Source organism: Nipponia nippon, unplaced genomic scaffold, assembly GCF_047370975.1.
Source record: "Nipponia nippon isolate SJK-2023a ecotype South Korea unplaced genomic scaffold, ASM4737097v1 scaffold_12, whole genome shotgun sequence".
Taxonomy (NCBI): Eukaryota; Metazoa; Chordata; class Aves; order Pelecaniformes; family Threskiornithidae; genus Nipponia; species Nipponia nippon.
The window spans coordinates 3,375,157-3,388,939 of NW_028262313.1; the positions used below are offsets into that span (position 1 = coordinate 3,375,157).

Below are 13,783 nucleotides of genomic sequence, written 5' to 3' on the forward strand. Positions count from 1 at the left end.
CTACTGTTTGTTTTCTACCTGTGGGGAGTGGACTAAAACTAGGCTGCGAGAGGCTTGCTCCAAGTTGTTTTAGCGTACGCTTGTCCTGGAATTACCACTAGCCAGATGTCTGACAGGACTGTGCAAGAGGTAATCACAGAGAGTCCCTCGCTCTTGGACTTACATAAATAGAAGTATCCTTTTGGTTAAACCAGATTCTAAGTCTCATTCAACGATCCTACCTACATAGCTTGTTCAGACACAGAAGACTCCTTTATTTATTCACCTATTAGGCCAAAAGCAAATTGAAGAGAAAGGGCAAGTTTTCCTCCTTTTAAAATAATATAACAAAGGCAGATTCTCATAGAATCATACAATAACTCATGTTGGAAGAGACCTCTGGATGTAATCTACTCCAACTCCATCCTCAAAGCAGAGCTAACTCCAAGGTGAGGTCAGTTTTCTCAGGGCCCTGCCCAGTCAAGTTTTGAGTGTTTCCAAGGACAGAGATTCCAAAATTTGACAGGGCAACCAGTTTCAGGCTTTGACCATCCTCAATGTAAAGAATTTTTTCCTAGTATCTAACTAGAGTTTTCCTTGCCAAAACTTGGATCCACGGCCTCTCATCCTTTCGTCATGCACGTGGCTCAGCCTTCTCTATAACTATCCATTAGGTGATTAGAAGAGAGCAATTAAGACTCCCCGTTTTTAGCATTCTCTCTCCAGGCTAAACCAACCCACTTCTCTCTCAGTCTAACTCATTAATCATCTCACATCATCGTCTCATTTTTCCCAATTTGTACGCTGTTATCCGTCTCTCCCATCCAATAATTATCCAATCTTTCTGTGACTTGCAAATAAAACAATCACCCCCACTGCCTCAGGCACCTTCTGATATATTACAACCAACTTTTTCCTCCTGGGCCATTTCAATCCCAAGTCTATGAACATACACTGTACATGAGCAAATTTATTTGTATTTTTTTTGATGGTCCAGCGATGCTGCGAACTGCTGCACGTGGGTTACTGTCACTGAGCACCATCAATCGCCTGTCTATGGGGAGCGTTGTAACAGCCGTGGCAGCTACCACATGCAAGACGCGAGTTCATTACTGTGCAAACCATTTGTTATTTGCAATCTCCCCCAGCAGTGGCATCACTGGGGAAAACATTGTTTTGGCAGCCATCACGGAAAAGCCCTAAAAGTCCCAGTAATACGTGCAGAGATGCAACTAAACTTACTTTATCAGAAGACCTTGAAAAATAAACATTACAGGGCTGTATCATATACAGAATAAGAAACTTATTTTCCAACTGTTATTCTGCATTGATGCGAAACACCATTAATCAAACTTTGCTTTCTTACAGGACTCTCAAATCCAAAGCAGCGTAGCACTTGTGAAAAGCAACCTTTGTATCTGCAAAGATTAACAACTCTCCAGAAACTAAACTGCAGGAAAACTTAGGGAAGAAGTGCGTCAGCATCAAGGTGGTAGGAAAACGGAGGAACATTATGTTTAATTTAAAATCTGGGTATTTTGTTTGTTTGGGGGAGTGGGGGTTGGGGTTTTTTTGTTGTTTTGTTTTTTCTTTAAGAAACTACAACTAACAATTGTCTCACTTTGCATTTAGTGTCTGCCTATAAGGGCTTTTCGGGAAAGCCAAAATGCAACTATGTCCCTTCTGCTATCTTCATAAACATATTGCTGTTTTATTCATTTTTTTGTTTAGTTGCAGCTTTGCAAACTACTGTATCTGAGCCAACAGTTACAATACAGTCATGTACAGAAAGTTCTATGAAACATCATTAGAAGCAAACAAACAGGAAATGATTTACCTGTCACAGTAATTAAAACAGCAAATAGATTTCATTTTTTCTAGTTGAAAATTCATTTATTAAAGACACGTGTACTGTCCATGTAATGTGAAAACTACCCTTCCTTTCTAAGTGCTTTAAAACCAAGTGTTCAAATTCAGCAGTTCTGAAATTCTTTCTAATTTCCTAAAGATATAAGACACTGATGAAGTAGATCCATCTTGGCAAGAAAAAGAATTATGACTATGAAACCTGCTATGAAAATAAGCAATGACAGATTTCTATTAACTGACACCAGCTTCTCTAAGGCTACGTGGGTCTCGTGAGGCACAAAGATCACCTACTTGATTTTTAAAACGTATACTGCAATGCCACAAGTCTTCAGAGTCATCTCTAGCACATAACCACGAGCTTGTGTTCACTAGATTCCTACTGCTTCAAACCAGCGTCTGCTAAATAGTACCTGGGCAGCCAAAGCGAAGAACAGGCTTTTGAAAGCTGTGCTGCAACGAAATACCTGCTGGAATTACAGACTGTACCTTCTCAAGCCTCTCCCTTTGCAGTAATGTCCTTTTTCCCACAAGTGGCAAGCTGCACAAATTGAAACGGGTGCTTCCAAATCAGTATCAGAAAACCTAACTGGCTGCAAACGTTTAAATGTGTAGTTACCTACTTATGAATATTTTCACTTCTGGAGTATTAAATGTTACCCAAATCTTATAAATTTCCTCTGTTAGTATGTCAATAATATGTGTAGATGAACATCTTTTGCACACCTGATGACTGACAAAATCCTGTACCAGCCGACAGCATTAAGTTTTCAGTCACCGGCATAATTTTCTGCTCATCACTGCTTCCATCACCTGTTGAATTCTGTTCATCATTTTCTTCCTTATCAGATGAGGAAGAGGAAGTGAAAACCACCTTCTTTTTTGACACTTTCTTTTTTAAGTTACTCTTTTTACTTTCTTTCATTGACCCTCTTTTAATCTTTTTCTTACTGTCTTCATAAGACTCCTCATCAGAAGAGGACAATGAGTCATTCTGTTCTTTCTTGGACATTTTCTTTTTGTGACTTATTTTTTTCTTTTCTTTAGTTTCAGTTTGTTTTTCACTCCGCACAGCATCTTCAGAAGAACTCTCCTCTTTTAGGGGAGATTTCTCAGCATCAGAGGATAAATCAATCTGTACTCGTTTAGATACTCTCTCTCTTAAATTCCTGCTTTGCTTTTCTTTAACCGCTGGTTCGTTTTTAGTTTTGTCATTTTCAGAAGAATTGCAACTTCCTTTCTCTGCAGATGACTTTTCAACATCAGAAGAGGAATCATCTTGTTCTTTCTTGAAAGCTTTCTTTTTCAATTTTTCAGGTTTCTTCGCTTTGCTTTCTGATCCTTTTTTATTCTTGAATCTCTCTTTTGAAGAGTCAAAATTGTGCTCTTTCTTTGCAGATTTCTCAGTACTCTCTGAAGAAGAATCTTCCTGGGCCTTTTTCTTTTTCAAATCCTTGTTCTTCTTAGCTTCAGTTAGCTTTACACCTTTAGGAGAATTCTCCTCTTTCTCCAGTAAAGACTTCTCAACATCAGAAGACTCATCATGCTTTCCCTTCACAGTTTTTTCTTTTAAGTCTCTGTTTATCCCTTCTTTAGCAGCTGAGCCTTTACCAATTTTTTTATCTTTAGAAGAATGATTAATCTCCTTCTCTGGGGAAGACTTTTCAGCATCGTCATCTTCAGAAGATTTCTCTCTCTGTTTCTTCAAATTCATCTTTCTCTTGCTACTTACTTTTTTCCTCTGCTCTTCTTCAGAGGAATCATAACTGTCTTCTTTTCGTGAGTATTTTTTCTTAGCTTTTTTTGCAGACTCGATTTTACTCAAAATTTTTATTTCTTTTTCTAACTCCGAATCATAGTTTGAAGAATCTGAGTAATTTTGTCGTTTCTTTTTAGCAGCAGCGGAATTTTTAGCCGATTTGCCTCTTTTAGCATCTAAATCGGAACCAGAACTAGAACTTTTTCTTTTTCGTTTTCCGTTTTCATCCTTTACTGGTTGATTCTTGAGAAAATTTGAAGTCTTCTGATCGTTTGTTGGTGCTTCACTATTGCTATCAATATCTGAAGAACTGTGACTCATCATAGCTACCTCTTTAAGAACAGCAGGCATCTCATCAGAATCTGAGCTCTGATCTAATACATATGGCTTTTTTGATTTAGAAAGTTTATTAGGGCTAGGACCATCAACAGTACTGTCAGAAGAATTTCTTTTATCGTTTTTCCTCCTCGGTTGTTTTGATGATTTTCTCTTACGTTTTTCATTACATGTGTCATTGCTATCTTCCTCTGAATTTGACGTTAAAGGATTGATGTCTGTTTGGCGCCTCAGAGGTGTGGTCTTCACACGCGGTGATCTCCTGAGATCAGATTCCTCTACAAGTGAGACAGTTTCGTTCTCCGTGGAAGCTTCGCTGCCAGCATTATGATTTTGTTTTACAGAATCACAGTTTTCTGCTTTAGGTATTACATCAACATCCTTACTCCCCTTTTCTAGATTGCCGTCTTGATCTTCAGCTTTAACTGTAGACTCTGAAAGGGAAACAGGAGTCAATTTTACAATCAGTTCCTTTGTTCCTTTAGCCGATGATTTTAACTTAGTACCGCCTTTGGTATCTTTCATAGGAGTGTTCGATTTTATATTTGAATTTAGAGTCTCATGATCTGTTCCTGTATTTCCATTGTCTTGCTCATCTGATGCAATCTGAATCTCCATAGCAGATTCTAGAGTCTCAAAAATATCTTCAGGAACAGATGAGGGAATGGACACTATATCCATGTCTAAAGCCTCTGTACTATTAGGTTCATACTGAGGTTCTTCATTTCTGCCAGACCTTTTATCTTCCCCAGAAGTACGCTTGTTATCTGTTTGTCCCACGGCTGGAACACTTTGATCCATGGGCTCACTGTCAGGCTGTTCCGATACAACTTTTTTCTGTGTCTTTACGGTGTCATCCTCTTTTAACGCCACGTGTTCCTTTCCTTCGTCTTTTTTCACCTCATTTTTTTCTGATCTAACATCAGGTTTTTTCTCTTTGGTATTTTTATCTTTGATTTTAATATTCAAAGCTTGAATCTCCAGGTTCAGACCTTCTTCTAGTGCCAGATGAGCTTTTTTCATGTCACTCAACACAGATTTAAAAGCTTTTAGCTGGCAAAGTTGCACAGTTGGGCTTATTTCTACATTTTCTGCAGCATTTTTCAAAAAGCTTACAAAGCTAGAATTCAGATTTGCTGTAGTTTCAACCAGCTTTTTTGTTTTCTTAAGCAAGTCTTTTGGCACCATTAGTGCTTTATAAGAATATGTTAGTGAACCTGAATATGAATCATCTAGTTTTTTTTCTTCACCATTACAATTTGAATTATTTCTCTTTGGAGAAAACTTGACTGTATGGTCATATATTTTACTTTTTTCATTTTCAACTCTGATCTTTTTTTTGTTTTGTTGCAGTAACTGTTCTAAATTTTCAAAGACACTGTCACATGCAGTGACCAAGTCCAACAAAGGCTCTGGATGGCAAATATAGCAGTGCCACTGGTTATTTTCATCCAGTATAGTCGACAGTTCCTTTCGACCCAGGTTACGCAAAATGCACTTTTTACAGAAGGCGTTATGGCAAAAGTCACAGCAAATCAAATTTCCACCTTCAGCACACCACCTGAAATGAGATATAAGAAATATGAGTCTTATCTCCATATCAACAAGGTGACAAATTTGAGAAGTTTACATGTTTTTCACTATTTGATAAAGAATTTGCATTTTAAAAATTCAGGTGATAAACAGATAACCATTAACTGAAAACATTATTAAAATCATGACTGAAAAGCACTCAACTGAGAATTGGAAAGTCATAAGATTAAGGTATTAGATTAACAGTTCACAAAGATTAAATGGTCAGTTATACCCAAGCACAATTTCAGCACCGATTTTAAATAAGAGAAAAAATTAATTAAATTTTATTTTCCACGTTTCTTCTGAGAATTTTTAAAAAAGGTGATTTCTTTTCTTTCACAGCAAAACAAATTATCTGAAGTCTTTCTAGCCTTAACTGGTATATTACTACTGCAGGCACGCATGGGGAAAAAAAAAAAAAAAAAGTTTTTTTGATCCATGTCTGGATTGCAGTGTCTTTGATGAAGACCTGAAAAGTGGCTGACAAGTAAGCTCACAGGCATCACAGACCGCACAATTTTGACTGGATTACACATTTAGCTACTTGACATAAGGACAGAGAAGTACTTTAGTATTTCAAAAGTGGGAGATGCATCTGGAAAAGTAAGTTTCTGTGGCTCACAAGGTTTAGAATGTCAGTTTCTAGCCCCACCTTTGAAGTATTTGCAATTTGTAACTTGTGCATGCTACCTAGTTAAAAATGTGATGTCTTACAAGTGTTTGCTATTGGATTTCTTTATGAAATGTCTTCCTGTTAATTACTACAATAACAATCAAATATTTACAAAAACCCTGGAGTTGAGCATTTCTTGGTGGGAAACAACTGTTGATTAAGCTCTTATGTACTGGTCTTTATCTGTCTATAATTTCATTATTGCAAGAAAAACAAAACAAAAGAGCTGTGGGCGTTATTTCCATTTTTGGACACTTACCTACACTGTTCATCCATTCCATCTGAATCACGGCTAATGTCATCGCTCATGTAATACTTGTAGCAAGTCTGTAAAGAAAGAGATAGGACAAGGAATTTTTTTATTAAATCTCAACTGGACTTCAGTAATTCATATGATTTCAGTATGCATTAGAAGCAAGCCATTAAAAGCAGCAGCTGCAAGGTCTTCAGCATTCTAAGCCTTTTACATTTGTATTAATCTAAAAACCATCTTCCACAGATACATCAGGTCCTAAACCATGACTTCTTATTTAGATGGCTCAAGGTTTATTTGAAAATTAAATAGGCTTTTGTTTGATGGCTGCATATTTGCACATTTTAGAACATCAACTGAATGTCTCTCTTCAAATCTGTAAGTTTTTTCCATCTATTTCATAGGTAAATCAACACCACATCTTCCCTGACACGATTAATCCTACCTAAATTACAATTTTCAGCTGTATGCTCCTTATGTTAGCAACTGATCCCAGAAGGCTTCAAATAAAAAGGTCTTCAGTATTTATCCTGATGTTAACATCCAAGGCTTCAACTTCCAGGTGCAAACTAAGCATTTTCATTGAAAAATTGGTAACAGTAAGAAAAAAAATACACACAACTCAGCTAGTAGCAGCAGTGGCTTCAGTTGCTGAATTCTTTAAACCGAATTTTGAAGGTGTGGGCTTTTTTTCCAGTTGCTAGTAAAGGAAGTTCTCCCAGACTTGAAGCTCTACTTTGAATAGGGATTAATACAAGCTATTAGCTAACTTCTGTCCTTTTACCCAGTGAATCAGTGAATTCAGAATCCAGAAGAGGCTTCAGCACCTGAATTTAAAATGATGATGGCCCTTTATCTGGAAGGGAGTTATATACCTGTTCAACTAAACTAAAGAAACAAAAACAACAAAAAAACCCCAGTAAAAGCTGATGTTTGGACACTTGACAGAACATGCATTGTCAAAGGAAAACAGCTTCTCAAGTCTGGCTGCTCACAGCTTGGCTAACTGTACTCTGCACTGGGTTAAAAACTGGCTGGACGGCCAAGCCCAGAGAGTGGTGGTGAATGGAGCCAAATCCAGTTGGCGGCCGGTCACGAGTGGTATTCCCCAGGGCTCAGTACTGGGGCCGGTTCTGTTCAATATCTTCATTGATGATCTGGATGAAGGGATTGAGTGCACCAAGTTGGGTGGATGTGTCAATCTGCTGGAGGGCAGGAAGGCCCTACAGAGGGATCTGGACAGGCTGGATCGAGGGGCTGAGGCCAACTGGTTGAGGTTCAACAAGGCTCAGGGACGGGTCCTGCACTTGGGTCACAACAACCCCATGCAACGCTACAGGCTGGGGGAGGAGTGGCTGGAGAGCTGCCTGGCAGAAAAGGACCTGGGGGTATTGGTCGACAACCGCCTGAACATGAGCCAGCGGTGTGCCCAGGTGGCCAAGAGGGACAACGGCATCCTGGCTTGTATCAGGGATAGTGTGGCCAGCAGGACCAGGGAGGTGATAGTGCCCCTGTACTCGGCACTGGTGAGACCGCACCTCAAATACTGTGTTGTTTTGGGCCCCTCACTACAAGAAGGACACCGAGGTGCTGGAGCGTGTCCAAAGAAGGGCAACAAAGTTGGTGAAGGGTCTAGAGCACAAGTCTTAGGAGGAGCGGCTGACAGAGCTGGGGTTGTTTAGTCTGGAGAAGAGGAGGCTGAGGGGAGACCTTATTGCTCTCTACAGCTACCGGAAAGGAGGTTGTAGAGAGGTGGGGGTCAGTCTCTTCTCCCTAGTAACAAGCGATAGGACGAGAGGAAACGGCCTCAAGCTGGGCCAGGGGAGGTTTAGGTTGGATGTTAGAAAAAACTTCTTCACCGAAAGGGCTGTCAGGCACTCGGACAGGGCTCAACCACACAGGGAAGTGGTTGAGTCTCCATCCCTGGAGGTATTTAAAAGAAGGGTAGACGTGGTGCTCGAGGATATGGTTTAGTGGTGGACTTGGCAGTGACAGGTTAACGGTTGGACTCGATGATCTTAAGGGTCTTTTCCAACCTTAACAATTCTATGATTCTAAGTCTGGGACTGTTTACGTAAGCAGGAGAAAAATAAGGAAAGAACTAGGGACAGTAAGTAATGGAAGACACGGAATATGCAGATCAGGGACTTCCATTCCTCTCTCTCACATTAACATAAGGCCACGTTCAATTAAGTAAAGATACAGCAAATTTATGGGAAACAACATGTGATATAATTATCCAGCAGAGCTCACGGTCAAGAGCTGCTATCGAACCCAACACCCTAAACAAGTTTCAAAAATGAACCAGAAAACTTGCATGCATCGCAAGAACATGTACAGCTGCATGTTAAGGATTTTCAAGTCTAGGAACAAGAGAGTTAGGACTCCAGTGAAGATTGAAAACAGTCACCTTGTAAGCTGATTTTTCTCTACAATTACAGAGATATGCAAGAGAGATATCACTATATCTCTTTGAAAACTACAAGAGGTCTCCAAAACAGGAGGTAGGGATGTTTCCTTCCTCCCCTGTTCCCCACCTCTTCCCACTGCAGGCAACTTAGGGCCTAACTGAAGCCACCATGAAACCATGTAGCTGAAGACCCAGATGCTGGTTTTGGGTTATGGACTAGACCATCATTACAGAGGCTGCCAGAAATCAAAACAGTCCAGGAGCGGTACACAAGTGAAACTGAGATGGCTCTGAAGCTACTTTTCCGCTTCTTATTCCGACGTTGTTTTACATACAATGCTTTACCAGGAGATCCAGAATTTAATCTGCTCTTGTAATACATTATGAGCAGGCAGAAATTTCAGACAGATCATTTAACATAAAAAATTCACTAAGATTATAGCCTTAAAACTGCAAAAATAAATTACAAAGAAACTACAATGAGTTTAAAAAGGGTATAAGAAAATAAGAATATAAATTTGTAAGCTGTATTTGCCTTTTTGTTTTCTGCTCTTAGTTTCCCTAATTGTAACAGTTAATGACCGAAAAGTTTATTGGCTAATCAACAAGAACTACTCCCACAAAAATCCCACCCAAATCAACTAATATGACATTTCAAACAAAAACAAACAGTACAAACTGTAGAACTGTTTACCACATACCTTACAAATAAGAACTTTCAGTGTAGGATGTCTATAGATTGAATCCTTTTGAAAATGGTTCACCTGTTGCCCACAAGCTGTACAGCTTACAATTCCATGTAGTCCTTCCTCTACAGAGAGGATTATAAACCACACATTAATTGTTTTCAATTTTTTTTTTTTTAAGAAATCTGTATATACCTATTTCATTTTCTTACAATATTTTGGCCTGTCAGGTTTTTCATACGCCTTTATTACTTTACCACCCAGCAACAGAGAAATCTTGCTGTAACCACTCGCCATCTAAAGACTGAAAGAATTTTCCTCTAATTTCTATTTTCTACTTGGGGCCAAGATACAGTTTTTTTCCTTTGAGAGATTTAATTTGGATTAACTGGTCACCTCATGAGAACACACCTAAATAAGAGTCAGACTAAAACTCTTTCAAAGCAGCCCTGATATTCTGTACAACCTTCCTCATTTAATCTCTGTTTATAAAATATCATTTTAATTCATGTTTGTATTATGGTATTTCTTTCACATACAGTTTTAGTTTCTCAAAGAAAAATATGGGAAACCATTTCAAAAGATGCATGAAATCCTTATAATAGTGCCTGAAAAATCTTTTTTCACTTTTTGCTCCCTTCTTGGTGGTGGGTTTTTTGCGTTTCTTTTTTTGGAACTACAATACATATATTCTCACCATCTTGCTGATTGCTCCCACAGTTTGCGTACCACTCTTCTGCCGTACCTATATTCGGTCAAGAAAGCATTTCTTTCATGTCAATCCCCCAATTCACTTTGAAAGGTGAGGGGTTGGGAGGCTCGCTACATGCCAGGCTGTTAAAGCAACTAATTAATACTATGAGACCATTTTGTTTTCAACAGCAGTGATGCTTTAAAGAAAAACATTTGTGAAAGCTCATACACTCCATTCATACACTTTCAAAAACTTAATTTGGGATCAAGCAGGTAAAGGTTAGATATGGGATCACTTAACTGTGACTTGTCCTTTGCTGTCATGTTCAGTAAGTAGTATACGGAAATTAACTCAAATGGTTAACTTAATGGCTACAGTCTGAGTGCAGACTATATATATATATATATATATATGTATTTTTTTAAAATAATCACTACCACAGATTTAGAACCAAGCACCAACACCACAATGTTAAGGAACTGAATGAACATTTTCAAGACACAATACAAGCTACTAGCAATTTGCTATTAAAGCACAATCTCAACTAGCTCACAGGCCACTAAGAACAACTAATATACCCTTACAGTTCAGTGAAAATAGGAGGTCTGAAATCTTGAATACAAGATTTGTTGTGTTCAACCTCAATGCACGCATGACGGCATGGACTGCAGAGCTCGCGGACTTGCAAAGCACCTCTGATGACCTCAAAAATCGCTCAGACGCCTGTTTCAAATGCTGCTGGTAGACCTCGAATAAACGCATCCATCACACTATACTACTTGGAAAAGAATACTACATTCTATTATAGCAAGCAGCACCCAGGCTTTGCCAAACGTCACAGTCCTTAATTGGATGTAAGAAGCACAGAGGGTAACAGCCAACTGAGGGAGAACAAGCTCATCACTGCCACCTCCCAAGCCGCTTTCCTCTCTTCTACAGCTTTAGGGGGCACCACTACTGCGTCCTTCCTAAAATCTGCAAGTTGGCACCAGAAAAAAAGGTCTCATTTATGAAGCAAACCTTTGTAAACCATGTTACTACTACAAATGATGATGATCCAAAGAAATTAAACTACTAATTCATAAATACTGAGAAAATACTTACTTAAAAACCATTCCTAACTATGAGTTTATTAGCAAAAATACAACCATAACCACTCTGGGGACACAAAACTTGAAAATAAGAACTGACACAATGTCTCTTACAGTCTTGGATAAGAGCATTTGGATGCTAGGAAGGCAAGAGTTCTATTACTACTACTATTTCTAACATAAACGGGACATAGAACTCCTAATAAAAATGCGAAGATGGACTCCGCAAAGAACAAGACAGACTGGCATTTTTTGTTTTATTATTATTATTTATTTACTTGCACCACGCATGGAATTCAAGATCTCAAGTAGTTGGGACTACGTGCTTACCTGCTTAAACCAGTAATGCTTAACTTTGTATGTGCGCAGCCTGGGCACCTCATTCTAGTAGCCAGAGAAAGGTGGTGTAACTAAACTTGCTGCGTGCAGGTGCAGAATAAATGGATCTGCACTACCTCTTCTGTACACATCACAAAATAAAACTGGTTTGATACATTCCTAATCCAGCTGCTCTTGAGGTAGACTGCAGTCATGTCCCTCGCCTGCCTACCTTTCCTGGTCTGGAAATGGGGACAACACAGGAGCAGGCAGTACCTATCCCATTGCCCTGAAAGTTGACAGGAGCTTAACACATGTACTGGATAGCCTTAAAATCAAGTCAAAGATTATCAGTAGTGACACAGATACAGCTGAGGTTGCCCTGGATATGGCTTAAACAAACTCTTGATGTCCCTTCCAAAGCTATTATGTCAGGCACCAGTACCTGAGTAACCAGTCCAGACAGACAAAGGAAAGCCTGCATTCTCTAAGGATGAAGAAAAAAAGCTGGAAGACAGGCTGTATGAATTGTCCTGGGGATGCAGACGAAGGCCACAAAGCTCAAGCAGAAGAGTCCTGTCTTTTTAACACTATACCCCTGAAGATTTATGTTGGACATCTTGTAAAATTGTTATAAACACAAATGGAAAAAACATTCCTATATGCTGAACAGGACATCTTGCATGAATAGAACGGAACTGACTTTCAAAGATTAATAATTTAGAGAAAACGTCAATGCTCAAAATGTGATTAAAATCATGCATGAGCCCGTATGTATGCACAAGCATATTTCCACACAGTCACATTTTACTCCTCTTCAACCACAGATGGAGAAATAGCACTTATTAAATTATAACAACACTTTAAAGAGAGCGAGTATCTCAAATGGTACAATGGGAAGAAGGAATAGCGTGTACCAGAGCTGTTTGTCTGAATATCCTGGGTACTGCTGTAGGTATGTGAACTAAGATATTGCTAGTAGTATTAACAAAAATATCTGCCTTCTTTGGGGCTACGTTGCACATAATCCTCCTTCTCCTTTACTTTTTGGAAAAAAATGAGAGATGAATTTCTGTTACCACTGTTACCTACCTAACTTCTCCTCAGTTTTAGCAGCAGCTATGCAAAAACAGCTGGCACGGCAGCTTTTCAAAGATAATCCTTAGAAAGGCCCACTGATAGGCAATTTCCCACAATTTAAAAACAAAACAAAAAAGTCTTGGAATTGTTAGAGGTTTTATGTTTCTTGTTAGCTCACTGATTGGTAATATGCCTATACACGTCCCTGCTCAACTTTTCTTGGTGAGTCAGTGAATGTTCCCGTATCAATGGTGTTCCAATAGAATTCCTTAAAAAAGGAATACCTCTAACACCTGATTGCAACCAAGCAACCATTCTGAATACAAAGCAAGAAGGGTCCATACAGAGTACCTAATGATGCATCCTATAGCTACTGAAAATAAGAAGTTTAATGAGAACTAATCTTAGCTTTCACTGCTGCACTGCAGGGGCAGCAATGGAGGCTAATTTCAGCCAGCTAGAATCCTTAATGAACAAAAAGCCAGAAGAGTGGAGGTATTTTTAGGATAATTTATTAGAAATATGAACAATTTTTAGATGTACCAAATGTGGTCATAAGCAACAATTTAAACCCGTTTTAATAAATGTTTTAAATTGTATTTACCTCCACGCTTTTTGGGAGCTTCAGGTTTCATTTTAACGGCATTTCTGCTTCTAAATTCAGGCCCTTTAAAATCATCTTTGTCTTCATTCAGCACTGGCTCAGGCTGTACAACCACTGTACCTAGAATAATTTTATTTAGAAATTGGAAACCATTACACATCCAAATGAAGTGCAAAAGTCCTGTTTAAATAAAAGCCAACATAGTACCTTAAAAAAAAGTGCAATCTGTTGACTAAAACTCAACAAAGTTTTGAATGCACAGATGTTCACAGGAAGGAAAAAAAAAACAACAAACCAAAACCAAACAAAAAAACCACCACACACTTCAAACTACGTCTGCTTTGCAGTTTTACGACAAAAGCCAAAGACTGAATGGGCTATGAAGAGCAAATTCTGCTCTCTCTGCCCTGATGTGGGATGTGCAGAACAGGACTGTCATACTGCTGGGTGTGTGTAGCA

General features: G+C 38.8%; 1 protein-coding gene and 1 long non-coding RNA gene across 17 annotated transcripts in view; one reads left to right on the forward strand and one right to left on the reverse strand.

The window, feature by feature from the left end:
* Positions 1–2,559, forward strand: part of LOC148056649 (uncharacterized) — a 28,549-nt gene extending 25,990 nt beyond the window's left edge. The window contains exon 3 of the long non-coding RNA XR_015702531.1: positions 1,348–2,559. This is a non-coding gene — a long non-coding RNA (uncharacterized LOC148056649). The remainder of the gene's footprint in view (positions 1–1,347) is intronic.
* ATRX (ATRX chromatin remodeler) overlaps positions 1–13,783 on the reverse strand; it is an 89,057-nt gene that overhangs the window by 54,290 nt on the left and 20,984 nt on the right. For 13 of the 16 annotated variants that reach the window (XR_015702527.1, XR_015702528.1, XR_015702529.1 and 10 more), the window contains 4 exons: positions 13,325–13,444; positions 9,553–9,662; positions 6,448–6,515; positions 2,572–5,501 (listed from right to left, as the gene is read on the reverse strand). Coding sequence is in view for 12 of the 16 variants with exons in the window: in XM_087748413.1 (XP_087604539.1) it covers positions 2,572–5,501; positions 6,448–6,515; positions 9,553–9,662; positions 13,325–13,444 (3,228 nt within the window). In the remaining 4 variants the exon portion in view is untranslated. Of the gene's footprint in view, positions 1–2,571; positions 5,502–6,447; positions 6,516–9,552; positions 9,663–13,324; positions 13,447–13,783 lie in introns of those variants that run through there. The other 3 variants (XM_087748407.1, XM_087748414.1, XM_087748415.1) reach the window with 3 other exon arrangements.